The sequence below is a fragment of the Onychostoma macrolepis genome, chromosome 03 (genome assembly GCF_012432095.1).
Source record: "Onychostoma macrolepis isolate SWU-2019 chromosome 03, ASM1243209v1, whole genome shotgun sequence".
NCBI classification, from domain to species: domain Eukaryota; kingdom Metazoa; phylum Chordata; class Actinopteri; order Cypriniformes; family Cyprinidae; genus Onychostoma; species Onychostoma macrolepis.
Genome location: NC_081157.1, coordinates 8865803 through 8891679, shown reverse-complemented (window position 1 = coordinate 8891679; position 25877 = coordinate 8865803). Strand labels below are relative to the sequence as shown.

The window sequence follows — 25877 nt, the reverse complement described above, 5'->3', positions numbered from 1 at the left end:
AAATAATGACTTAATTTTTGGTCTGTTCCTCATTCAGAATTGTAGTGTGGCTTCAAAAAAAAAAGTTTTGAATGATTTCTTGGTAATTCTTGGAGAACCAAAGATAAAATGCACTATAACATTTGCTCGTTGGTTCCTTGTTGCATCTGAAATTGGTTGTTTGTCATCTATTTTAATGCATTATACTTTCTGAAGGTGAGACTTCTTAGAGAAGTATTATAACTGTGGATATGCATTACATCATATCATACAACACATTACAAAGCATAAGTAATGCATTAGAATATTTACTGCACAGATGTGCTTCATGTGAGCCTAACGATGCATCAGTTCACTTCTGTCCTGCTTCAGGGTTAAGAGATGTCACTTTCGCCACCATTTTATCAGTGAGTATGCACCTTTAAGCAGTGCTATTTCATTGTGCACATAGACAGAAAATGTTTTGAGTCGAACAGCTGATAAAAACCTTGCAGCTTGTGAATAAAAATAGAACATAACTACATAGTAGTGAGCCAGTCCCATCTGACTTCTTCACGCCAAACATTTTGGGGCAGGTTACACCAGATATACCAACACTTTCAGACCACAGCATCACTGAGAATAGCAGGGGTCAAAGCTGACGGTCAGGGCTCCTTTTATCTGAGTGTGTTTTAGCGTCAGACAGCAGTGTGAGTAAGAGTGAGGCGACACAGCAAACAGGATGTGTTGGCCAGGATCAGGGGCCAGACTAGCGCCCTGGTGCGAGTTTTCAAGCCACCGGGGAGAATTTCCATTCCCAGAGTGCAGAGGTGATGTCAGAGCACAGCGTCCTGCTGATGTCTGACTGCTGACTGCTGAGAGACGTCCAGTAGATGGACACCCTCTACAGTGCACAATGTGAAGTGCACTCAGCTCATCCGGAAATGTGCTCGAAATTACTTCTTCTGGATACACAATATTACGCAGTGGAAACCACAGAATAGTGTGAATTAGCAAGTGGGTTTTCATTACATAGCACATAACTTTTGCAAATCGATGGAAAATGGACAAACTGAAATATATGTATTTAATCCACCTGAATACATTACAGTGAAATATCCTTACTGTCAGGATTACATATGTAACCCTCTCACAGTTGGATGTTCTCATCTCAAATCATGTTTTCCATTTGTGGGTGTTTTTAACTGTGTATTATTTTTATTTTCATTCCTTTTTTACTGTGCATTTTACAATTCTGAAGAGACTGCGTTGTGTTTTGGGAGCCAAAGGTAATTTTATGGGAGAAGTTTTATATTATCCATGCCTGTGTATTTAAAGCTACCGTTATCTATTGTTGGCGGTGTAATGCATTGCAGAGCTTGTCAGACTTTTTGTCCAGTCTGCGTATGATGAATTAAAGTACTTTAAACACCGTAAGCAACATACTTCAAAATTGCAAATGTGAAGATTGCTACTGATTGATACTCCCTGGGTGAGCGAGGTGACTACAGAAGGGCCTCTCGCTGTGGGCGTCTCAACTGCAGCTCTGCTCTGGGGGTTTTGGCCATGTGAAGGAAAGGCTGCAGGTTTTTACTGTGCTGCGGTGGAGGCCGACTCCTGTTGGTAATGAAGGCCACTGGGGCCGTGAGGGGTGTGGGGCTTTGGATAACTTACTCTTTTGTGTACACAGAGCAGCACTGTGTGGGTGTTTCTTCAACTATGGGCACTTTTGGCCCTCTGGACTAAAAAATCTCTCTTAAACACACTTTTCACACTCTCATTAGTTTATTTAATTTATCTACTAACAAAGTTCAACAGTGAACATACATTAATCATATGATTTTGTCAGTTTTGTCATTTTTTTTAATGCCACCACAATGCCATTCTCACCACATCTCACATTAAAAACACTGTCTTATTGGAAATAAGTGCCTTTATCTACATTTTTGTAAAACTATACAGTACCTATACATAAAATTCACTGCGGTTTCCAGCTGAAATAAACACTAGTAGCAGTAAAAACAGACAACTTTTTTACCTTTTCGCACAAATTATGACTAAGTGGGCAGCTCATTGATTAATATAGACTTATTTTTGTGCAGTTCCTTGCTCAACACTATGCTATGACTTCAGAACACTTTCATCATAGTGCATGGTTTGTAAACTGTAGTGTAATTTGTAAACATAGTGCATGACATTTGCATCATATAACCAGCTCCATATGTTCGGCTTTCTTGACATAGTAAATGTGCTTAGTAGCGCATTACTAGCTATGTGGAGCGCTCGAGTACGAGTTCTGTGAAACTATTTAGAATAAAAAGCTCAAAGACTTGTAGAAGCAAGCTTAAATTTGCTTTTGTTAAGTATCGGTTAGGTTTAGGGTAGGGTTTAGATGGTACATTATTTTTAAACACAAATGCAGATAAAACTGAAACTTTAAGTGCCTGATGAAATACCTTTTATTTAATTACTCAGTTCGGTGTATTATCCAATATTGGCATGTATTTAAATATAATATAGTGACAATATACAATATGGAGTCTATCCCAGCATCTCTGGACAAAAGCAGGAAAACCCTCTGGATGCATGGCCAGTTCATCACAGGATGACACACAATAACTCATACTGGTCATACCACCCACCCCTAAAAATCTCATGTATAGCACATCTACTCTGTTGTTCCGATTACAAAAATAAATGTCATAGAATAAAAAATTGCTTAAATATATATTGTATGCAAAGGTAAATAAATATGCAGGACATTTCTGGTAAAGCATGGCTTAAATAATCTCAGAAAGTCTTTTTTTCGGTCAAGATGGGAGTATTTGAGCACATCTGTTGTAAATGATTTAACATAAGAGATGCTAGTGCTGAAAAGCAATGAGCTATGAAGCGTTGCCTTGTCTGCTTTTAGAGCTCATCATTCAATTCAGAGTTGGAAAGCAAAACTGACTTCAGTATCCTAATTCACTCTGCCAGTGAATTACCATGTGCTAAATTATGACGATGATATGAAAAGCTGCTGTAAGATTTTCTAAGACTCTTGGACTTAGAAAATCCTTAAATTAGGTTTTTTTCTGTGCCTCACTGAAGTCATTGAAGCTCTTTGGCCCTTCAAAAACCCTGATGTGTGCCAGTCTGAGCTTTTATTATTTTAGCTAATCTTAGCTAAGTAAATTGTAGGACCTTAAAATATATGAATTGCATTTTACAATTTTAGAATCACTATTAAATGTTTAATGTTTTAGATTAAATTAATATTTTATTACCAAAGGATGCATTAAATTGATCAGAAATTACACTAAAGACTTGCAACAACAGATTTTTTTTTTAGTTTATATATATATATATATATATATATATATAAACAATCTGACAGTAACGAGAGTGAGAATGATCAGAAATATCTGTGAGCTATGCACAGGTTTTTGGTGGCCATAAAGAAGCCACATGGTTGTCTCTAGCAGTGACCGTGATGTGGCCGCTGTTAATGTAGCACAACCTCCCTCTTCCCCAGCTACCGTTCAGGAAATAACTCCCTTTCCCTCCACCTCAGCACCCCAAAATCACATCACGGGTGCTAGTGAAATACTGGACCTGAATTTTCAAGTTACACTTGATTTTACAGTATGTGTAATTACAGTGTACTCAGAAAGTACTGGTAGTATGAAGTAACTACATCGGTTAAGGTTAGGTTTAGGGTTAGGTTCAGGGTCAGTACCTAGTTATTACCCAGTTATTTTAATTACTAAAATAAGTACATAGTATGTACATGTGGAATAGGACTGAAATAATAAAATGCAACCGAATTTTCAATGCCATCTAATCGGTCATCCACCAGTATCCACCAATATTCACTAGCTAATGCAAACATGCATTTGAGTACACATCTCGGTCATGTAACGCTGAATGGTACTGTTTTCCGTTACACTCTTAAAATAGGTTTGATCTGTATCTCGCATAGTTGTACCAATCAGAGAGCAATGTGTGTGCATTAAATCTGCAAAATCATTGAAACAATATGGTGCTAAGATGGCCTTTAGTAATGATTAGTAGCATCACTACAAGATCTATCTATCTAAAAGGAGCCTTTCATGGTGATTTATAGCATTGTAAAAACCCATCAACCACCATCCATTTCCCTCCTTTGATAGACAGCCCACCCTCCTAGAAAAAGCCAGGACTGATAGTACCTCCTGAAAGAGCAATAAATTTAAGTCTTCTTTTTGCTTAGTTATCACAGACTGACTGGGGAACAAGACAGCAGCGTTCAGTTTTGGATGGAGTATATTACAGATATGTATGTAATGTAATGAGCCTCTTTTCCTCCCTGTACTATGTTGAACTGTCTTTAATTAAATAAAATCTACAAAACCAAGAGTTAAGCAGTTAACAACCAAACAGAAACTGAGCTAATGTCTCAATTCAGACTGACTAGACAGGCCAGTTTGAGATCCATGAATGCATGTTCCAGCGCCTGGCACGCAAAGCACAGTCCATCTTTCAGAAAGAGACTCAGCAAAGCCAGCAGACATTCAAGAATTTCATATTTTAATGGAATAGGTTAAAAGGTGTTTTATTGCATATGTAATGCAATCCTGTACAAACATAATGAAAGGTAAACTCTAATTTCCAAAGACTCCTTGAAAAGTAAAGGGAGAGCGACACATGCAATATTGATATTACAAGTACTATTTTTCCAGTGTAGAGAACAGCCATTCCTACTTCCATGTTTAAAAATAACGTATGCCAGTAGTCTGCTTGTTATTCTTGGAAGCTGTGACACAGATTCTCTTATCAAAGCTTGCCTTACACTGACATTTAGTCCTGTTGATGTTGGCACATCTGGGTTTAGGTTCAAGCGTAGCTTGAGTTTGAGCTCTGTGCTCTTAAGTTTTGCCTTGGGTCTACCTCATATTCTAATACAAATGTACTTCACCTATTTATCATGCCTTTTTGTGTATATTCTGTTTCTAGATCTAAAAACAAGGGAAGAAGCAGCAGAAACGAGCAAAAGAAGCATTGCTTACACAAAAAAAATGTTGGTGTTGGCTAGCAACTTTCCCCCCCCAAAAAAATGCTGGCAGTGAAAGAGTTAATCGGACAAATTATTGAACAAAGCCATGTGGGGAAGATAAACACGCAACGACAGATAATACAGACAAGAGAGCACACAAGTATAAACATCACAAAGTAAACATATTCTGACAGATATTGTATGGAGTACCACAAGGCTCTGTATTAGGCCCACTGTTGATATTCATGCTTCAACTTCCAACTGCTTATTAATTTCTTCATTATTCTTATTAGTATAAATTTATTTACTTTTACAACCAGTACCCATAAAAAAACACTTATTGTGTACATAGATGATTACATTGTGGTACCACACAGGCATCCACCCTGCTGTCATTTTTAGCACTCTGTTTTCCCCATGTACTGAATGTGTCTACTGTGAATACAGAAGAATTATAAAATGTTGACATCTTACAGGTTGGCAAGAATTTAAATATGCGTGGTGGTGGCATGTTCCAGCCAAACTCTAAGCTAGTCAGCCACCACAGGAAATATTTTGGTTCTTTCTCCTAGACCTTTCCGATAGTAAAAAAAAGTTTGTTTATGTATTGGTGGTCACTGAGTAAGTAAGAGTCTGTCAGATGTTGAAATTAAGACTTGTGTAAGTCTGATTAAAAGTGGTTTAGAGGTCTGCCCGGAGCAGTCTGTTCCACACACTTCGTTGTAAATCTCAGGTAGGGAGATACCATGGTGGCATTCATCTCTGTCCGTACCACACAACTTTCAATACCTAATCCTGTCGGAGAGAGTCACACTCACTTTTTCCAGTCATTTCAAATTAACCGGTGTAAGGGATGAAGCATGATTTAGATATTTACAGTGCCTACTTTAAGAGAACCACATTGAGATTACATTACTTCACTAACTGCCTGGTAACAAGACACAATTTAATCAAGCTATAAGATGACAAATTCTATACTGGATATGAAACAATGTATAGTGAGGTTGATTCACTGAATAAGGAGGTCTCGGTGGACTCCTTCTGCCCGTTGGGCAGTAAAGGAACAGTGGCACTCAGTGTGGTTAAGTGCTTATTTACCAGACCACACCACCAAGAGCAGCCCTGTGTGGTCTGACAGAAGGAGATATGAATGTACATTTCTTGATGGGCAGAGTGTCTCTAATGGACCTTTGGAATCATCAGTCTACTACAGATTGTCAGTTTTCAGATGTGAGTCAGTTCTCTGTATTTCTATATTTTCACTTTCTGAATACATTTGTTCTAAACACCAGAACAGAACTGAAAGGCTTTATCATTTTTATGTATAATGTAAACACCCGTTTTGGTCCCACTTTATATTAGGTGGCCTTAACTACTATGTACTTACATTTAAATTAATCATTTGATACAATGCACTTATTGTGTACATACATGTTTTTACATTGTACTTATATTTTTAAAAAATACCTATACATACATACATCTGTAATTAATTTCTGTAATTACATTTATAATTACACTGTCAACCCATCCCTTACACCTAAACCCGCCCTTAAACCTACCCATACCACCAAACCTGTCCCTAACCTTACCCGTATCACACCTCAATAGCAGCAGAAGTGTTTTGCAATACAGTATGAACACAATAAGTACATTGTACTTATTTTTTAATGTAAGTACATAGTAGTTAAGGCCACCTAATATAAAGTGTAACCCCTGTTTTTTCTTTTTCAAAGGTTGCAGGTTTGACCATTAGCAATGGGTGAACCACACACTACAGAGCTTCTCAAGAAACCTTAAGGCCTAGATTGCATTAAATAGTCTCTCACTTTGAAATGTAAGTTTGACGGCCCAACAACCCTAGAAATGCCTGATCCCATGTCCACACTGGGATCACAGGGCAAGATTTAATTTACTGCACACCTCCTGCATAGATCTTGTTGTCAGATGTGCCTTTTAGCAAGCTTAAAATAACAAAGAATATCTGATGCTAGAATGCAGGAATAATTGGTAGTTGAGATAGTTAGTCATGCTTCAACTCCAAGAAAGCACAACTGGAAAATGATTCATTTAAAGGAAAGCAGAACAATTAGGTCTTGTTTCAGTGTATGTATCATTTTAAACGGTGTATGTTTTTCACTTCATTTGCTCCAAGGGACCTTTTATTCATTAGTGCTTTATATAATGGACACCAGTCCAGAGCAATAGCAGCAAATGAATTCATTGCTTGACCCTGGAGGCTGAACAGGGGGTTTTCGTCCCGCACCCTGGAGATTAATTTTGCTTAACATATTCTGACAGGAAAAGCCTACTAGTAGCCAGTGCAGCTTTTACAGGGGTCACAAGTGTTCTCAACTGAACACACCCAATCTTTCAGTGGCCCACGCACAGTAATCCTGTCAACACATAAGTTACAAGAAGTCCCGCCTCTACGCCCATAAATTGGTTCAGTTTCATTTTTAAATCAATTACAGGAGTAGATCAGTTATGCTGCATTTTGCAAATAAGCTTGAAAACATCAAATTCATTTTCTTCCAGCTAGTAGTGGGCGATAACACAGTGAATGAATATTTTTTTTCTATGAATGCTATGAGTGATATATCATGATACATAAACAGTGAGTTCTGTTTGTAAAATATTCACAGTTTAGATGACATATCAATAAGATGACTGGTGGCACAGATACAATAATGCAAGACTTCATATCGTTCATGATGGAACTGCATAAAAGACGCAAAAGGGTGACTGTTTAGCTTGGCCACGCGTCTCACCACGGCCAATCAGACAACGAGGCATGGGTATATGGAGCTGGCATTCATGCACATCATTTCCTTATTCCTCAACCCTGAGCTGGACTGCGGCCCAGAACCTGTTTGGAGCAAAACCAGCTGCATGTTCAGTGCATGCAGACTAACCATTTAGATTGGCAAAGAGCTAAGGTCTTCTGACTGGAAATTCAGCACAGACGACTTGTACATGATTGAGAAGAATGGCTGCTCCAGGCTCGTGCTGTCCATCCCAAAACTGGACACATTTCATGGATAAAGGTCATAGTGGAAAACAGATGAATTGTTATCCACACAGAACGATTACAGTCAGCCTGGGGGAATAACTGATCCGTTTGCTCACATGGACATTCGCAGATGTGGCCCCTCGCCATGATATCCTGCCATTGTTTCAATGTACTAAAACCCCCATTTTTAATTAATTAAAGCGTTGTTAGACACGACTTACAGCCCAGAGCACCTTATTGCTTTTATAAAATGGTATTACATAATCGAAATATTAAAAACCACTCAGTTTATGAAGTAAATTCACAGTTTATGAAGTAAAAGTGGAACAGACCTGTCCCTGGCATGTCATGACTACAACATTAGGTACCAGTACAGAAATCCATGAATGAAATAATGCATAAACAAACCTGAATTCACTGCATACACAACTTAATTCTGGTTCTGGTAATCGAAGAGAGTAGTAATTGCATCTTCAACAGCACAAACATGTGAGTAAACATTGTAACTTGCGTCATTTCTTGAGAACAATATTCCTGTTGACCCTGAGGCACAGAATAAAAAAAACATTCATCATTTCAAATAAACAAACTACAGGCCATTATAGTGGCTGCTTGATTTTCTTGCAATAATTAGGCCATTGGCAGACACGGTTATAATGGGGAAAAACTAGGTGTTAAGAGGCCTTCAGGCTACGAGCGGTGACCTGCAGAGGTGGTGGTTCACTGGGGCTGATAAACAAGTAAACGGCAAACATAACCCCAGACTCGCTGCCTTTAAGAGGGATTTACACCAGCAGATGTCCAGGGCCACCATCAGCACTGACAGTTTAATGCACTTGAAATGTTGACTGCTTTAAAAACAACCTTTGGGAAAGACTGCTGCTTGTTATTGTTTGCATGCACTGATTCTTTAATCAGCTCGCAGTATTGTGCGAACCGTTATTTTTAATAGTGTGTTAATGTCAGGCCGTCAGACCTGTGAAAGCCTGTGTGAAGCACATTAGTGACTTGAAAACACTGAGATCACCAGCACCAGCGGTAGCTGCCGTAACACAGACACCTCTGGAGTGACAGGGTTTCTTCTTCTCCGTGTGGCCACACAGCACAGGACAAAGTGTCATTTCATGTGCTCTCCACAGAGCACTTTGGGTTTGCGTGTCTGGAAATTAGGCTACGAGGTGGCAACAGAACACCACCTCCCTCTTTCACAGGTCAAAACTGAAGTATTTATGCCTTTGACATTTAAGTCATTTATTGTGGAAATATCCTCTAGGAATCAGATTACTCTTCGCTAAATTCGTTTTACTGTGAGCAAGTCAAAAATAAGACATGAACTGATTCTGTCAATTTAATAAAGATGTGTTCGTAACTTGTATCTTTTAAATGTTTTTAACATTAGAGGACATCACTACCCTTACTTATTTAAAAAAAAATCGGTCCCACTTTATATTAGGTGGCCTTAACTACTATGTACTTACATAATTTGATACAATGCACTTATTGTGTACATACATGTTTTTACATTGTACTTATATTTGTAAAAATACCTATATGTAATTACATCTGTAATTAATTTCTGTAATTACATTTATAATTACACTGTTGACCCATCCCTTACACCTTAACCTACCCTTAAACCTACCCATACCACCAAACCTGTCCCTAACCTCACCCGTATCCCACCTCAATAGCAGCAAAAGTGTTTTGCAATACAGTATGAACACAATAAGTACATTGTACTTATTTTTTGATGTAAGTACATAGTAGTAAAGGCCACCTAATATAAAGTGTGACCAAAAAATCTTATTAAAATCGCTTTTGTGAATAACGATTATTAAGTACAGTCACAAAATTCTACATGGCAAAAGCTAATAGGTACATGTCTGCACACAATCTGCCAGTTATGTTTTGCCTCTATATTTAAGATTGAAGTTGTTTGCTGGAAAGTCAGTCTCAATGCAGACCACTGGAAAAACTGATCAAAACCACTGCTGACTCATCCAGCACTGCACAGATATCTGTGCAATCATATGCCCTCCTGAATGAGAATGCAAATTACCCATACAGTTCTTAACTTTGTGGTAGTTTGGGTTAAATTATGTAAATTAAAGCTTATTAAAGTTGTCACTCTACCTCAAAACAGTTGCAACAGTCATTTGTATGTGCTGAAAAAGATATTCGGCCAACATTTACGTGAAATATAATGTTTTGAAATGTTTTTAAAGACTGCATATGTATCTGTTCAATGCTTTTGTAACTTTTTGCTATAATCATGTCACAGTGGTGTCAGATGTGTGAACATTCAATAACTCTATATCTTCCACAGAAGAGGAAAGTCTTATGGGTTTGAACTGATGTAAAGGTGAGTAAATGATTCATTTTTGGTAGATCTGTGCCTTTAACTTTTGACTGACACTGTTCTTTCTGTTCTCTTTTCTGGAATTCTTCACTGCGCCACTGCAAAACTGCAATCTTATTTTGTTTGTGTTTAGTGACTCGATTTCTAAACCCTCCTTCAGGCTCTCAATCTGTGTTTGAGCTTCCCAACATTTCATTCCACACAGCCTGTCTCTTCACATCTCCCAGCCTGACGTGAGGCCTCGTGCTGCACTGACAATATTAATTACAGACTAATTAGAGCAAAGAAAACAGAGGTTCATATTCTTATTTTGACTGAAAAAGTAAGCTTATTAATCTGGGAGAGGGGCGAGGAGGCAGAGAGGAAGCGTAAACTGAGAGTAATGAAACAGCACAGCTCCTCACAGTCCACACTGCTGTTCTGGAGGAAGCCCTCGGTGACAGGAGACACATTCCTCCACTTGAGTTTGTGTGTTTTGGAGCCTGTCGGGTCTCGGCCATTGTTAGAGCGTGACCAGGCCACCGGAGTAGGACTTAATTATACAAACATCCAACCACATGACGTGATTGACATGTAGAATTCTCCTAAAAGCCTGATTCAAAGGTGCGGACCGGTAATTTGTTATGACAGGACTCACTCCAGGGTGTATCAACGTGGTGGCTATTTCTTATTTCCATGAAGGTCAAATATCTGCCTGTAAGGAAGCAAAAACCTGTTCAGTTTGGTTTCACACTCCAGAATTATGCAAATAAAGAAACCAAGCTTGGCGAGAAGTGATTAGAAAATGATTGGGCCTTTTCACATAATTGTATTCTCATAATTCGTCTGTAATATTATTTCTAGAGGTTTCAATCCAGATGGAACCCAAATAATCAATGTAGTCATGTAGTCATCAAACATTCTAATTATTGTAAAAAACATTTGGGTAATTGAACATACCTTGTTAATTTAATGTTGTCACCTGACCCACATTTACCATGATATGGGCTCAAACAGTGGCATATAGATGAAGACAAGCATAGAAAGAAAAGGTGTATACAATTGAAAAATATTCTAATTTTATATTTAAAAAACAAACATTTGAATTTTAATTGAATTTTAAAGGGATAATTCAGCCAAAAATTAAAATTCTGTCAGTACTTATTCACCCTCATGTCGTTCTAAACCCGTTCGACCTCCGTTCATCTTCGGAACACAAATAAAGATATTTTTGTTGAGTTCTGAGAGCTCTCTGACCCTCCTATAGACAGCAATGTAATTACCATGAATACCATCGGTAAAATAAATAAAAATAAATAAATATTGACAAAAATCACCTTTAAAGTTGTCCAAATGAAGTTCTTAGCAATGCATATTACTAATCAAAAATTAAGTTTTTATATATTTACGGTAGGAAATTTACAAAATATCTTCATGGAACATGATCTTTACTTAATATCCTAATGATTTTTGGCATAAAAGAAAAATGGATAATTTTGACCCACACAATGCTACAAATATACCCGTGCTACTTATGACTGGTTTTGTGCTCCAGGGTCACATATGACAGAATGCAGGTTGTGTACTACCACAGCTGCATGTGCCAGCCCAGCAGCTACCATTGCTAATGAATGGGAAGGCTAATGGATAGCTTTCTCCAGGTATTACAGACCTCACTGGGAAAACCAATCTGGTACAAGTGGCACAGGAGCTCAAAGAAGCACTAGAGTCCCTTTTCCCCTCTGAATAAGATAAAGAGCCCAAGGGTGGAAGTGCTTGATCTAACAGAAACAGACAAACTCCAGGGTGCTGAAAACAGTCTGATGTTTGCCAGGGTCTTTTTCTGAGCGCAGGCACTGTTATCTAGCAACAGACCACAGTGAAACAGTACAGGAAATCTCTGATTGTTGACTTCTGGTACATTCACTGATGGAATGATGGCTTCAAAAGGCACTATGAAAGAAAAACAGCGCTGTCTGTCTCTTCTTCATCTCAGGAGGCCGGAAGGTACGTGGGTGTCCATTGACTGGACAAAATGCCTCTATTTGTTGTCGTTCTTTATTTTGATCTCTCTTTATCTTTTCAGATTTGGATACTCTGACTGAATGAGTGTCATTGTGGCTGGATGCAGTCCTTTGAGATGCTAATGTCTCTGCAGACATTTAACAGGTAAACAAATGTAATGCTTTTAACATGAAATTTACGGTATCTCACAGAAGTGAGTATACCCCTCACATTTTTGTAAATATTTTATTATATCTTTTCATGTGACAACACTGAAGAAATGACACTTTGCTACAATGTAAAGTAGTGAGTGTACAGCTTGTATAACAGTGTAAATTTGCTGTCCCCTCAAAATAACTCAACACATAGCTATTAATGTCTAAACCGCTGGCCACAAAAGTGAGTACACCCCTAAGTGAAAATGTCCAAATTGGTCCCAATTAGCCATTTTCTCTCCCCGGTGTCATGTGACTCGTTAGTGTTACAAGGTCTCAGGTGTGAATGGGGAGCAGGTGTGTTAAATTTGTTAAATCACTTTCTCATACTGGTCACTGGAAGTTCAACAAGCTACCTCATGGCAAAGAACTCTCTGAGGATCTGAAAAAAGTAATTGTTGCTCTACATAAAGATGGCATAGGCTATAGGAAGACTGCCAAGACCCTGAAACTGAGCTGCAGCACGGTGGCCAAGACCATACAGCAGTTTAACAGGACAGGTTCCACTCAGAACAGGCCTCGCCATGGTCGACCAAAGTAGTAGAGTGCACGTGCTCAGCGTCATATCCAGAGGTTGTGTTTGGGAAATAGACGTATGAGTGCTGCCAGCATTGCTGCAGAGGTTGAAGGGGTGGGGGGTCAGCCTGTCAATGCTCAGATCATACGCCGCACACTGCATCAAATTGGTCTGCATGGCTGTCGTCCCAGAAGGAAGCCTCTTCTAAAGATGATGCACAAGAAAGCCCGCAAACAGTTTGCTGAAGACAAGCAGACTAAGGACATGGATTACTGGAACCATGTCCTGTGGTCTGATGAGACCAAGATAAACTTATTTAGTTCAGATGGTGTCAAGCGCATGGGGCGGCAACCAGGTGAGGAGTACAAAGACAAGTGTGTCTTGCCTACAGTCAAGCATGGTGGTGGGAGTGTCATGGCTACAGTTCATTGAGGGAACCATGAATGCCAACATGTACTGTGACATACTGAAGCAGAACATGATCCCCTCCCTTCGGAGACTGGGCCGCAGGGCAGTATTCCAACATGATAATGACCCCAAACACACCTCCAAGACGACCACTGCCTTGCTAAAGAAGCTGAGGGTAAAGGTGATGGACTGGCCAAGCACGTCTCCAGACCTAAACCCTATTGAGCATCTGTGGGGCATCCTCAACCGGAAGGTGGAGGAGCGCAAGGTCTCTAACATCCACCAGCTGGAAGAGGACTCCAGTGGCAACCTGTGAAGCTCTGGTGAACTCCATGCCCAAGAGGGTTAAGGCAGTGCTGGAAAATAATGGTGCACACAAAAAATATTGACACTTTGGGCCCAATTTGGACATTTTGTCACATGAAAAGATATACTGTAATAAAATATTTACAGGGTTCCCACACCTTGGTTAACTTCAAATTCAAGGACTTTTCAAGTACTTTCCAGGTCAAATACCCTCAAATTCAAGGACTTAATGTGGAGACACATTTCAAGTGAGAGCAAAGGTTACAGGTTTTACACTTTTACACAAAATATGTCTAATAATAATTCACTACTAAAAGTGACTTTGAAAGTGCATATTTTATCTAAATTCAAGTCAATTTTATTTGTATAACACTTTTCACAATACAGATTGCTTAAAAGCAGTTTTAGAGAAATTCTTGACATAACGTGAGCTCTTGTGTTAATTAATTAATTATGACAATTTGGTTTATAGACAAGCCTAATTACTTTTTGGTTACGTGTATCACTGCAATTAAGATTATTTTAATGATGACGATTTGAGAATCTCAGCATGTCTGAGACACAGTGAAACTAGAACACAGTAAAGTCTCTATAGTGAGACTAAATGTCTCCACAGAGGTCCTACTTGCCAAAATCAATGCAGCGTATAACTTGACATGAATACTATTAATTACATCCTGCAATCCTTGTATTTGTTGCATGCTTTACATGATATGGAAACTTCATTCAACACAAAAGCTCAGCAGACCTCTGTGATTGTTCCTGCAAGCTGAGCTGTCTTCTGGGAACCCAGCTTGCGTCTAGTTCCAGGCTTCACTGAAGTATTAACATTTTACATTAGCCTGTCCAGTGAAGCTGAGTCAGAGCTTCTTTGTAGCACACATAAGGATATAGATTTAAGCATTTAGGGCATTTGAAATAGTATAGGTCATCTAAAGTGAAATTACCCCTAAAAAGCACCCTGGGTATGATTCCTTTTCACTCACAACTCAAGAAATCCCTGGTAATCAGCCTCACGTGTGGCTAACCTCACTTTATAGGGGCCCGTGATGACAGGCCTCAGCTGCTTTCTGGAAACGGTGGGCTCGGTCTCATGAAATAGAGAGCTTTCAAAAACTCAGAATGATGAGAAAACTAATAAGAGCTCCATAATGGACATGAAAGATCACTGAGTCAGCATTGATTATACTTGCATATCCACATGCCTTGATATTACAAGATATTCAATATTCATTGGTGCATTCAAACTAAACTTCTTTTTGGGGTCTCTAACTTACTTTCCACCATAGTTACCAGTCCTGCTGTAGCTGGTTTTACTGTCTGTTGCATATGTTTGTAAAACATTCACCAACGAACCTTATCTTGGCCAGGAGCCCACACAAATCCACATGGACCCAGGAGAGCTATGAGACATACCATCCCAACTGCCATTTCACTAAAAAGCCACAGGAACTCATCTTCCCCGGTGACCTGCCTCTCAGGCGCAACATAGAGGTCAAAACAAAGACCCTGCTGCCTTATCCAAACATGCAGAAAGCACTGCGCAGTTACGGCTGTCATTTCATCAGCCCCATTATTCTTCTCTCATTCCTAAAAACATAAGGCGTTCTGGTCTTTCATGTTTGTTGGATTGAAGGACAAGACAGAAACACAACCTCAACAGACAATCAGGTTCCTCAAGAGAGGGAGATCAGAAAAGCGTGAGATGCTGCAAAACACATCTGGACTCCAGTCCCTCGGGGATGGATGTAGGATGGAATGGGTCTAGACGAAGATGAGGGTGGAGATGAGGAAACAGGGCCTCCAGGAACATGATACAGCATCCCACTCAGGAAAAGAGCCCAAGTTAGGCTAGATAACCCAGTGGATGTGGCCTAGCTTGTTTTATTAAGGCGTCATGTTTAATTCATTGAGCCTCGCTCTAAGAGAACACATGTGGCAAAGGCGCCGTCATATTCCAGAGATCCGCTTCCACAGAATGCAAAGTCCCAAATGAGGACACCTCTTGGTAACCTAAGGGAAATCCATACGGATGCTATATGAGCATTTGGATTGTGTCAATACCATATTTAATGCCAAGCTTGGGAGGTCAGGAGTTATGTGTGAATGTAACTTGTCTAGACTGTCACCTTAGGAAGTCTTTGTTGACTCTGACTGACTAATATCATTATCGCGGAACACAGTGTTTTATTTGTTTGTATAGCTCCCACTCTACATTGCAGCATCCTCCAAGCATTTCCCATTCACATCTGGCTTCTCTCTCTTTTTTGGGCTTGGACACTCACTTCCTCCCAGTCGTCACATGGTTGCATTTTGATGCTCATGCCTACTTCTGCATTCCTTTAAAATCACATTCAGTTATTTTGTGTTTCCTTTAATGGTCAGAAGGTGCATCAGTTGTTGCATAATCTCATCCCAGCTCTTTCTGGAAATGCCACCTCAGCAGGGTGTCGCCTCTGACCTCCTGAGGCCACCTGAAAGTAGAGGAAGTCTCCAAATAAGGTTCTGGCCTCAAGGGTTGGTTTCCAGACAGGCAACTGCCATGCGGCATGTGTGTGGTTTTGATATCCGTTCTGTTGCTCTACAGGAAGCAGAGGTCAACAGCAGGAGGAATCATCTGTTGATCATCTGGGATGCAGAATTGCTGGGCCCCTGTTTTGCCCTGCCGTTGAAACATTTCTGCAACAGCACACAAATGTCAAGAGACCAAAGAGGATGTTTTCCATCAGCTGGCTCCCAAATATTGTAAGATACATGGCGGTAGACACCATTAAGATGTGATTTGAGACCATGGAAGTAACAGTGATCCATGTCCATGGAGACAACTCAAAGGATATTCATTATTGGAGAGGAAGAGGGGTGCCTGCTAGGATCCCATCAGCAGAGGTGTCAACATATCTGCAGTAACGCGTCTGGAGTAATGCACCAAATTCAAATGGCCAGAGAGAAGATTTTTTTCTCAAGACAAGCAGCTGTCTAGAATTAAAAGAGAAATGCTACAAGTCTACATACATGTCGCCCAAATGTGGTTTTATTTTTCCCTCACATGCGAAAAAGATTAGGGGTGGCACGGTAGATCAGTGGGTTTCCTCACAGCAAGAAGGTCCCGAAAGGAGGACTTTCTGTGTGGAGTTTGCATGTGTTTGGGTTTCCTCTGGGTGCTCTGGCTTCGCCCACAATCCAAAAACATTGAATTGGAGATATTGAGTTGTCTGTAGGTGTGATTGTACATGTGAATGTGTGTGAGCCCTGTGATTGACTGTGACTTACAGAGGATGAGCAGTTTGGGGAATGGATAGATGGATGGATGTGATGCAGATCTATTTTTTTGGGGGGAGGAGCAGAAATCACACATCTGTTTACAGTGCTGGGTAGATTACTTACAAATTGTAGTGCGTTACTGATTCCAAATTACATGACATAAATTGTAGTTAGTAACGTAATCCATTACATTACACAATTGAGGTAATATAATCACAGTATTCGATTACTTTTAACGTAACTTGTTTATCACATTTATTTAAATAGGATAATATTGTCAAGGTTTCCCAAACTGGGGTTTGTGAAGGAATTGCTTGTAAGTTTAATGAAAAGCTAATAATTAATTAAGTCATAAAAAATTTAAAATTTAAATAAATAATTTAAAAATAACTTTACTAAAAAATAAAATATTTTGTTTACCTTCATGTTATGTAGGCATTTTAGAAAGGGAAAAAAAATATTTAGGGAGAATCAATAAATTATTAATAATTTATTGCTGTTGTGTGAATAATATTGTGTAATCAAGTAATCAATAAAAAACTTTAACTGTAGTCCGATTACAAGGATTTTAAAATGTAATTTATTCTAAATACAGTGTCACAATAAATTGTAAGTAGTGTCAGGCCAGACTGTTGCGTTTTAGACTTGAAGCCCAGCAAGCTTGAAGAACTTCAGTTCCTCTCTGTGCTTCATGTGTCAGGACTTTCAGTGCTGCAGCCATGTAGACCTTCACAGATCTGGTCAAAACCTTTCATTCCTCAAGGCCAGAGTAAAGGTCCTTGCACACTGAGTCTGAAATTTACGTATGCGTTTTTTTAGGGGTTTTTTCGTATTCGTCATCCTTTCCTATCAAAATGCTTGTTACAGATGCGAAAACGCAGAAAATTGAACCTGATCCAAATTTTTTTTTTACGATGGATGAAAGTTTTGGAGGCAGTGTGTAAACGTGATTGACACAGCGGGAGGTTGTATTTATTTTTTAAAGTGTGAAAAATTCGGATGAAAATTTCAGACTCAGTGTGCAATGACCTTGAGTTCTGATTTCAGTAATTTGACACTGGCGAATGATATAAAAATTAACGAACATGAAGTTCATGCAAATAGAATTACTGTACATTTCCCTTTGTCTAAAGTGACAAAACAATAAATACAAATTCAGATCATATGCATAGACATCCAAGCAAATTTGGACTGGTGCTAGAGGGAGATGGCAAATTGCCATGGTATAATTTGAGAGTCTTTTTACTAAATGCTTCTACGGGCTGCCAGACTCCAGGCCAGACGCAAACACTATTAATATCTGCAAAACCATCCCAGAGGTTTTTCCGAAGGGAGTGGTGTTTGAGTGTGTGATAGTTGGTTTGGTTTCAGTTGACCTGTAACGAGTTTGACTTGTCAGGGATAGCAAAGTTATGCTAGTTTCCATGCAGATCTCAGCAAAACAGTGTTTCTTTCTTTTCAAAGTAACAGCACAGGTAATGTGTTGGAAAGTGCTTATAATAGAAATAGCTAGCAAAAGATCAGTGTTTAAGGGTCAGTAAACATGACAGAAAGCCCTTGAGATCTTCCCCCAGCTCCCAGGAAGTCTCTGAACACTTTTTCTTGTTTTGCACTTTTTTTAACGGCCCATGTCTCAAGACATTCCCTATCACATCCCTCCTCCCACGCCGGCTCTCTAACTCCACCGCCCTCAACTTCTGATTCACTGCCAAAGCAAACACTTGTCCATGGGCGGCCAGGAGTGTGTTCCTATGGCAACAGCATGAGGGCCCAAGCTCTGGAGCTGAAGATCCAGATCAGCAAAATAAACAAAAGGCCTGATTCAGAGGAACCTAAGAGCTTTAGATGCAGGGACAGCTTTCTGCAGGACACCCACGTGAATGAATGAGAACTTTTCATATCAGTGCTGTGATATTAGCACATCCTGTCACTCAAGAAAAGTAGGTGTGATTACCTCAGTGGACCATCTTGGCACCTCTTTAACAAATGTGACTGTGGTCAACATTCATTCACATTTACATTTTTCATGATCAACATCTATATGAGTCCTGGAGCAACTTTGCTCTCAACAAATTAGATTTTCGCGTTAGAGCAGGAGTGTACACAAACTTATGGACCATGCCTTCAAGAAATAAGCCAGTACTTCAACCAAAACAGCGCGGCACTAGTGATCTGTTTGTCCCATCTTCATTGAGAGGCCATGGATCTCCAGTGGTACATATTATAGTGAATAACAGTAAAAATTGTCATGACCTTTATTTAGACTTATTTGAAGGAACTAAGAAAACTAAGAGTGTGTAAGAGATGTGTGTGGCAGGCAGTCTGTAGTCAGGTACTGTATTTGCCCGTACGATCGTGCTGCTGTGACCTACTAGTGTTACTGCAGGGTTATTAGATGAGCTCTGGTGGAAAGATGGCCTCGGTCCACCTCTGTCCTGTCTGAGAGCTTTATGAGCTGTCCAGATCTGTCTGGTCAGGCTGTTTTTAATGCCTTGACTCTGAATATTCATTGGGAAGGGCTGAGACCCATACCGGTGTAATGCTTACACTCTTACCCTATAAAATACCACAGTGAACACACACACACACACACACAAATTCATGCTGTATTAGTTCAACCTCTCTTATATACTGAGTACAGTCATAGATACCCAACCAGGTTATAAAAGCTGCATTGTAATATATATATAAATATATATACTGTGTGTGTGTGTGTGTGTGTGTGTGTGTATGTGTGACCCTGGACCACAAAACCAGTCTTAAGTGTCAATTTCTCGAAAGTAAGATTTATACATCATCTGAAAGCTGAATAAATAAGCTTTCCGTTGATGTATGGTTTATTAGGATCGGACAATATTTGGCCGAGATACAACTATTTGAAAATCTGCAATCTGAGGGTGCAAAAAAATCTAAATATTGAGAAAATCGCCTTTAAAGTTGTCCAAATGAAGTTCTTAGCAATGCATATTACTAATCAAAAATTACGTTTTTATACATTTACGGTAAGAAATTTACAAAATATCTTCATGGAACATGATCTTTACTTAATATCCTAATGATTTTTGGCATAAACGAAAAATTTATAATTTTGACCCATACAATGTATTTTTGGCTATTGCTACAAATATACCCCAGCGACTTAAGACTGGTTTTGTGGTCCAGGGTCACACACATATGTATATATATATATAAAATGCTGTACTAGTTCAACCTCTCTTATATGCTCAGTACAGTCATGGATACCCAACCAGGTTATAAAAGCTGCATTGTACTATATATATATATATATATATATATATATATATATACATACACATATATGTACACACTTTAGTTCTAACTAGTAAGCTGGAGAAGAAGATACCACTTTTTTATGAGATTTAAATTTTTAGAAAATGTTTAACAGTTTTATTAAATTTGTTTTGAAATTAGACATAATTACCTTTCAAAGGACTGCATGAAAGCAGTGATAAAGATTATAAAGATATAAAGATTATGTATATATATATATATATATATATATATATATATATATATTAGTGGTAGGCATAGATTAATTTTTTAATCTAGATTAATCTCACTGTAATCTTGGAATTAATCTAGATTAAAATGGCTCATTTGAATTCTGCCAAGTAGATCAGAATAAGTTCACTACTAGTAGTAAACAACTAGCAGTCATCAAGAATTTAATATTGATAATAACATTGAAGCCATTGTATGAATATTCCTTAAAGATAAGGTTTTAATAGTTTTAGTAGTAGTAGCCTATTACGTTCTGCCCAGTGTCTTCAAGTGAAACCGAACTTTTATTTTGACGGGTTGCCGTGAGGATAGTTTTTCTCAAATGAAACGCTCGAATGCTCATGAAGTGACTCTCAGAGCAGTTCTGGAGATGTTGTTCATGTATTTATGTCCTCATTTAGTGAGACGACAGATGTTAATATCACCGCAAGCGTCACGCGGTCTTCTGTATGAGTAGTGAACAAACCCGTGCGCCTGCGCCATACATTAACACAGAGACACACAGAAGTCATATTTAAATAGACGTTTTGCGGCTTAATATTTACAAATAGGAGTGGTAGTGTGCTCACTTGTGTGTGCGCTTACGTTTGTTTGTTTGTGTGTGTGTGTGTGTGTGTGTGTGTGTGCGAACCGGGGCGGAACTCCGCTGTGCAAGCGATACAGAGAGCGCGACCATGTAACGTAGAAACAGAAATGACTTGCCGATTTCCATTGGGAAGCTTCTTAAAAATAAATTTCCCCTGAAGCAAACCCGGCGGCTTCATAGCTGCATCCATGTTAGCACGCATACACACAGGTTCGAAGACTCGTTCTCGCCCCCTATAGTGCAATTCGGCTAGGTATACATCCGCGCTAAAATATCAAGGTGAAAGTCATCATAGCTTGTAGTATAGACCCAGCTCCCAACCCAACTTTGAGAATAGATTAACGGCGATATTTTTTTTATCGCCCGATAAGAGTCTCACGTTAACGCAGCACGTTAACAAATATATAATATATATACCCCTAATATATATATATATTAGTGGTGTCGCCGACTAAGGATTTTCATAGTCGAATCGGAATTTTCGAATCATGCCGATAGTCGACTGATAGTCGAATCATATATTTGGGGGCGGGGCAAAATACATTACCAAGAGTCAAGTCAGACATTCGACAGTCATAAAATATTTTTTACAATAGTGCTCTCATTATAATGCTATGTATATGCATTATAACGTTCTGCTTTTCTGTTTTGAGCTGCGCGCGCTGAAGATGAATGAAGCATATGATAGACAGTTTTTAATCAATGGGATTTAACTCATTTATCTCACATAGAATACGCTTCGTTATTTATATAACATAACGTTAATATTACAACTTATATGCTATCTGCACAAAATGCCCCGAATGAACATGAACGCGTCTGCGCGGCTCTGAATAAACTCCTTTTGTGGACGCGTTCTTCACGCAATAACATGCAGAAACACAACTAAACACTAAAAAAATCACAGCGTTTTATTATAATAGTGTTCTCATTATAATGCTATGTATATGACAGTGCCAGTCATAGTTATATTCTGCATTGTTGTTCTGCTCGCACCGCGCACTGAAGAGATAAGATAAGAGATAACCGTATAGTACTACAATGAAGCGCTTTACTGTAACTCAACCAAATGCATCTTATACGAGATAAATAATATACACATATAAATAAACTGACTGAAACGTTTTGAAATCACTTGTTGTACCCTACCTGATCGAAAAAAAAATGAAGTCTTCCACTCTGCCTGTGTCAATTTGAGTTTTGTTAAAGATTTAAATCCCTGCCGCCATGCTCCTCTGTCGGTGACGGATTAGAAAGAGAAACTTTAATCTATAGGGGAAATTGAATTTATTCACACACCTTAATATTTATTTAAAGCTTCTTTCTTTTAAGATTCTTATTTACAGCATTATCATAATAGGCTGTATATTAACTTATTGGGAGAAAACCGGTAGTTCGATGTGAAATCAGACACTGAGCACCCCTGCCCAAAATGGTATGATCATAACACCCCGCGAATATTCGACTGTGAGATTGGGAGTCGAATCAGGCTCCTCGAATCGAAGCATCAAATCGTCTACTATTCGGGGACACCTCTAATATATATATATATATATATATATATACAGTATACAGGGCATGTAGAATGGCGTTAAAAGTATAGAAGCCCGTTTCCACCATTGAATAAAAAAATGTTAAAAAGTAATTGCAACTTTTTATCTCACAATTCTCACATTTTTCTCGCAATCGCGAGTTTACATCTCGCAATTCTGACTTTTTTTCTTAGAATTGTGAGATATAAACTTACAATTTTGACTTTTTTCGAGTTTATGTCTCGCAATTGTGAATGTTTCCTCAGATTTTTTTTGTTTTGTTTGTTTTTATCTTGCAATTCTGACTTCTCACAATTGTGAATTTATATCACGCAATTCTGAGAAAAAAAGTCACAATGACCTTTTTTTTCATCTTTGTATTCAAAGAAACGGGCTTCCATACTAAAAGTGATGTTAAGTTGATCATGTGAATTATAGTCTGAAACTGCTTCAACACATTGCAACAGTTCAGATTTCAGTCAAAATCTGATGGTCTGTGCATCTGAAATATGTTCTACAACATGGTACCATTCAAAAACCAAAACCGACATCTTTATGAGAGTTAAATATTTCCTGTTCTTCCCCCAAATAGCTATACAGTTCAGCTATTCTGCGTCATTACCTCTAATAATTTCTTGCTCAGAAAAATGATAATGCTCTGGCCTAAGAATGGTTTGCATTTCCACTCGCCGACTATTCCAGTAAAGCAGTAATGAAACTAAAGGTCATTTAGAGACAGAGGTCCAAGTCTGAGGTCATTTAAGGTCACATGTAATACTTTATATATGCTAGCTAACAAATTTAACATAACATCAATTGTTCAGCTAATAATTAAGAATGAACAAGATTTTCCCACATGCATTTTAGCATATTTGACCTAAACGTGTGATGGTCCAGTGTGCTATAAGAGTTCAGCATTACTATAAACATGGTCATTCATATCACACCCATGCAACTGAACTCGTAATCTGTTTTTGTGGCGTTAGATTTGCTGTGTCGCATGACTGTCAGAGGGCTGCTGGAGCGTCTGACCCCTGACTGCACCTGCCCTCAGCATTGCATGCTGTTTTCTGTCACTCACCTCGTAACACTGACAGCGCTGCACTATGGGCTGCTAATTGCTCCGTGCTCTGTTCACGCTAATTGTCTATAACTCGAGGGCTTGTTGTCATTAATTCCTTGTAAAAATGTGTCATAAACGCGGAAGCTTACGAACAAATGTTATGAGTGTTTGTTTGGCATTTGTCATTCATGGCTTCCGTTAATAACTCGCTTTCAATAAGGCTTCTGTTCAGGGTTTTGTTTAACCTGCTACCTGTTAGCTGTGATGCTGAAAATAAATCATTTTCACTGCTTTACATAAAATGCTTACCGTAAAGTATTATGTGGATATTTCAAGCATGGCATGACCTCCTGTCAGGTCCGGGACACTTGATCAATCAAACCTGACAGATTTCAGCCTGAAAATCTCACAGAAAAAGGACTTTTTTGTTTTAATTTGAAGAGGTTATTACAAGAAATCAGCATCTAGCATCTGCTATAAATGTGTTTTTAAAGCAGCTCCCCTGTAGAAAGACAAACCAGCATGATCTAAGTGTTTATTAATCACAGTCTGCATATGAAAACTCCTTGAAATCCTCCACGTCTGACCCACAGACAGTTTTAGAAATGACAGTGTTTCTGTAAAGCCACTTTGAAATGATGCATAGTGTAATAAGGGCTATACTACGGTGGCCGGGAAGTGCAAAACAACATTACAAAGTGTGAAACACTTTTACGAAGCTCGAGACAAATTTACATTTTGGAAAACATTTTTACATATCATAAAACACAATTACATGGGAAAAACACTTTTACCAAGGACGAAACAAATTTACATTTTAGAAAACAAATTAACAAGACGCAAAACACTTTTACCAGTCCCGAAACAAATTTACAATGACAGATTCTTCACGGAAAGGAATGTACCGCACACGGAAGTGACGCGTGAAAGGTGGTGTTGTTGGTGAGCGCGGTAAATTCGTGTTGTGGTTGTGGAGTAAATGCTGTAAATAAAGTTTATGGTGACCGAACATGGACTGCGGCCGAGGGATGTTTTGCCTGTTTTGTGGCAAACACATGAGCAGCTTAAGGCGGTTTTGCTGTACGTGTGGTCGGTGTTTGGAGTTTCTAAAGGACGCGGACCAGACGGAAACACAGGGGGCATCTCGACAGCCGGACAGTGTTAAGCTGCTCATGTGTTTGCCACAAAACGGTAGTGATGTGACGTTCGACACCGAGGCTTCGAAGCCTGTATCAAAAAAAACGAAGCATCTGGCAGTGAAGCACTGTACCGGAGCTTGATTCATTTTGCCAAAACCACGTGATCTGTGATGTCCGAAGCTTCGTTTTCGCACACAACCACGACTGCTTCGTATTCTGTTTCAAATAATGCGAACCACTTGCGCAGTTTGAAGTGTCACTCACTTCTTCGATAAGAATGAATCAATATACGAATAAATATATGCATGTGTAGTTTTGTGCATGTTCATTTTGTATTAATTCCCGCTTCACAATCACTTCAGCTGACCATTCTGATAATCTTCTTTTATTTTGATCATTTATGCATATCATATATTCTTGCCTATTTTTTCCACAAATTTATTTATATAGCGTTAATACTTTCTTTGTTTTATTTTCATAGCACAAACTGATTTATTATCTGAAACAATCCAAAAATGGCTTGGTCGTCTGGGACGCAAAGGCAGCTATTTCCACCTTTTGACCACAAGATGTCGTTAGTGTGCATCGTTTTGAAAAGCTTCGAGTAATGAACCTTTTTACGATACAGTTGAGGGGAAGCCTTGGTGCTTCGCAAAGCTTCATTTTTACATCACTACAAAACGGGCAAAACATCCCTCGGCCGCAGTCCATGTTCGGTCACCATAAACTTTATTTACAGCATTTACTCCACAACCACAACACGAATTTACCGCGCTCACCAACAACACCACCTTTCACCGCGTCACTTCTGGTGTGCGGTACATTCCCTTTCCGTGAAGAATCTGTCATTGTAAATTTGTTTCGGGACTGGTAAAAGTGTTTTGTGTCTTGTTAATTTGTTTTCTAAAATGTAAATTTGTTTCGTCCTTGGTAAAAGTGTTTTTCCCATGTAATTGTGTTTTATGATATGTAAAAATGTTTTCCAAAATGTAAATTTG

General features: G+C 38.8%; 1 protein-coding gene across 4 annotated transcripts in view; it reads left to right on the top strand.

The window, feature by feature from the left end:
- Nucleotides 1–11386: 11386 nt before the first annotated feature.
- The window catches only part of LOC131537583 (matrix metalloproteinase-18-like), a 32333-nt gene continuing 17842 nt past the window's right edge, over nt 11387–25877 (top strand). For 2 of the 4 annotated variants that reach the window (XM_058771148.1, XM_058771147.1), the window contains exons 1-2: nt 11387–12333; nt 12413–12495. In XM_058771148.1, the coding sequence (XP_058627131.1) occupies nt 12452–12495 (44 nt within the window). In that variant the 5' untranslated portion in view covers nt 11387–12333; nt 12413–12451. Of the gene's footprint in view, nt 12334–12412; nt 12496–25877 lie in introns of those variants that run through there. The other 2 variants (XM_058771150.1, XM_058771149.1) reach the window with 2 other exon arrangements.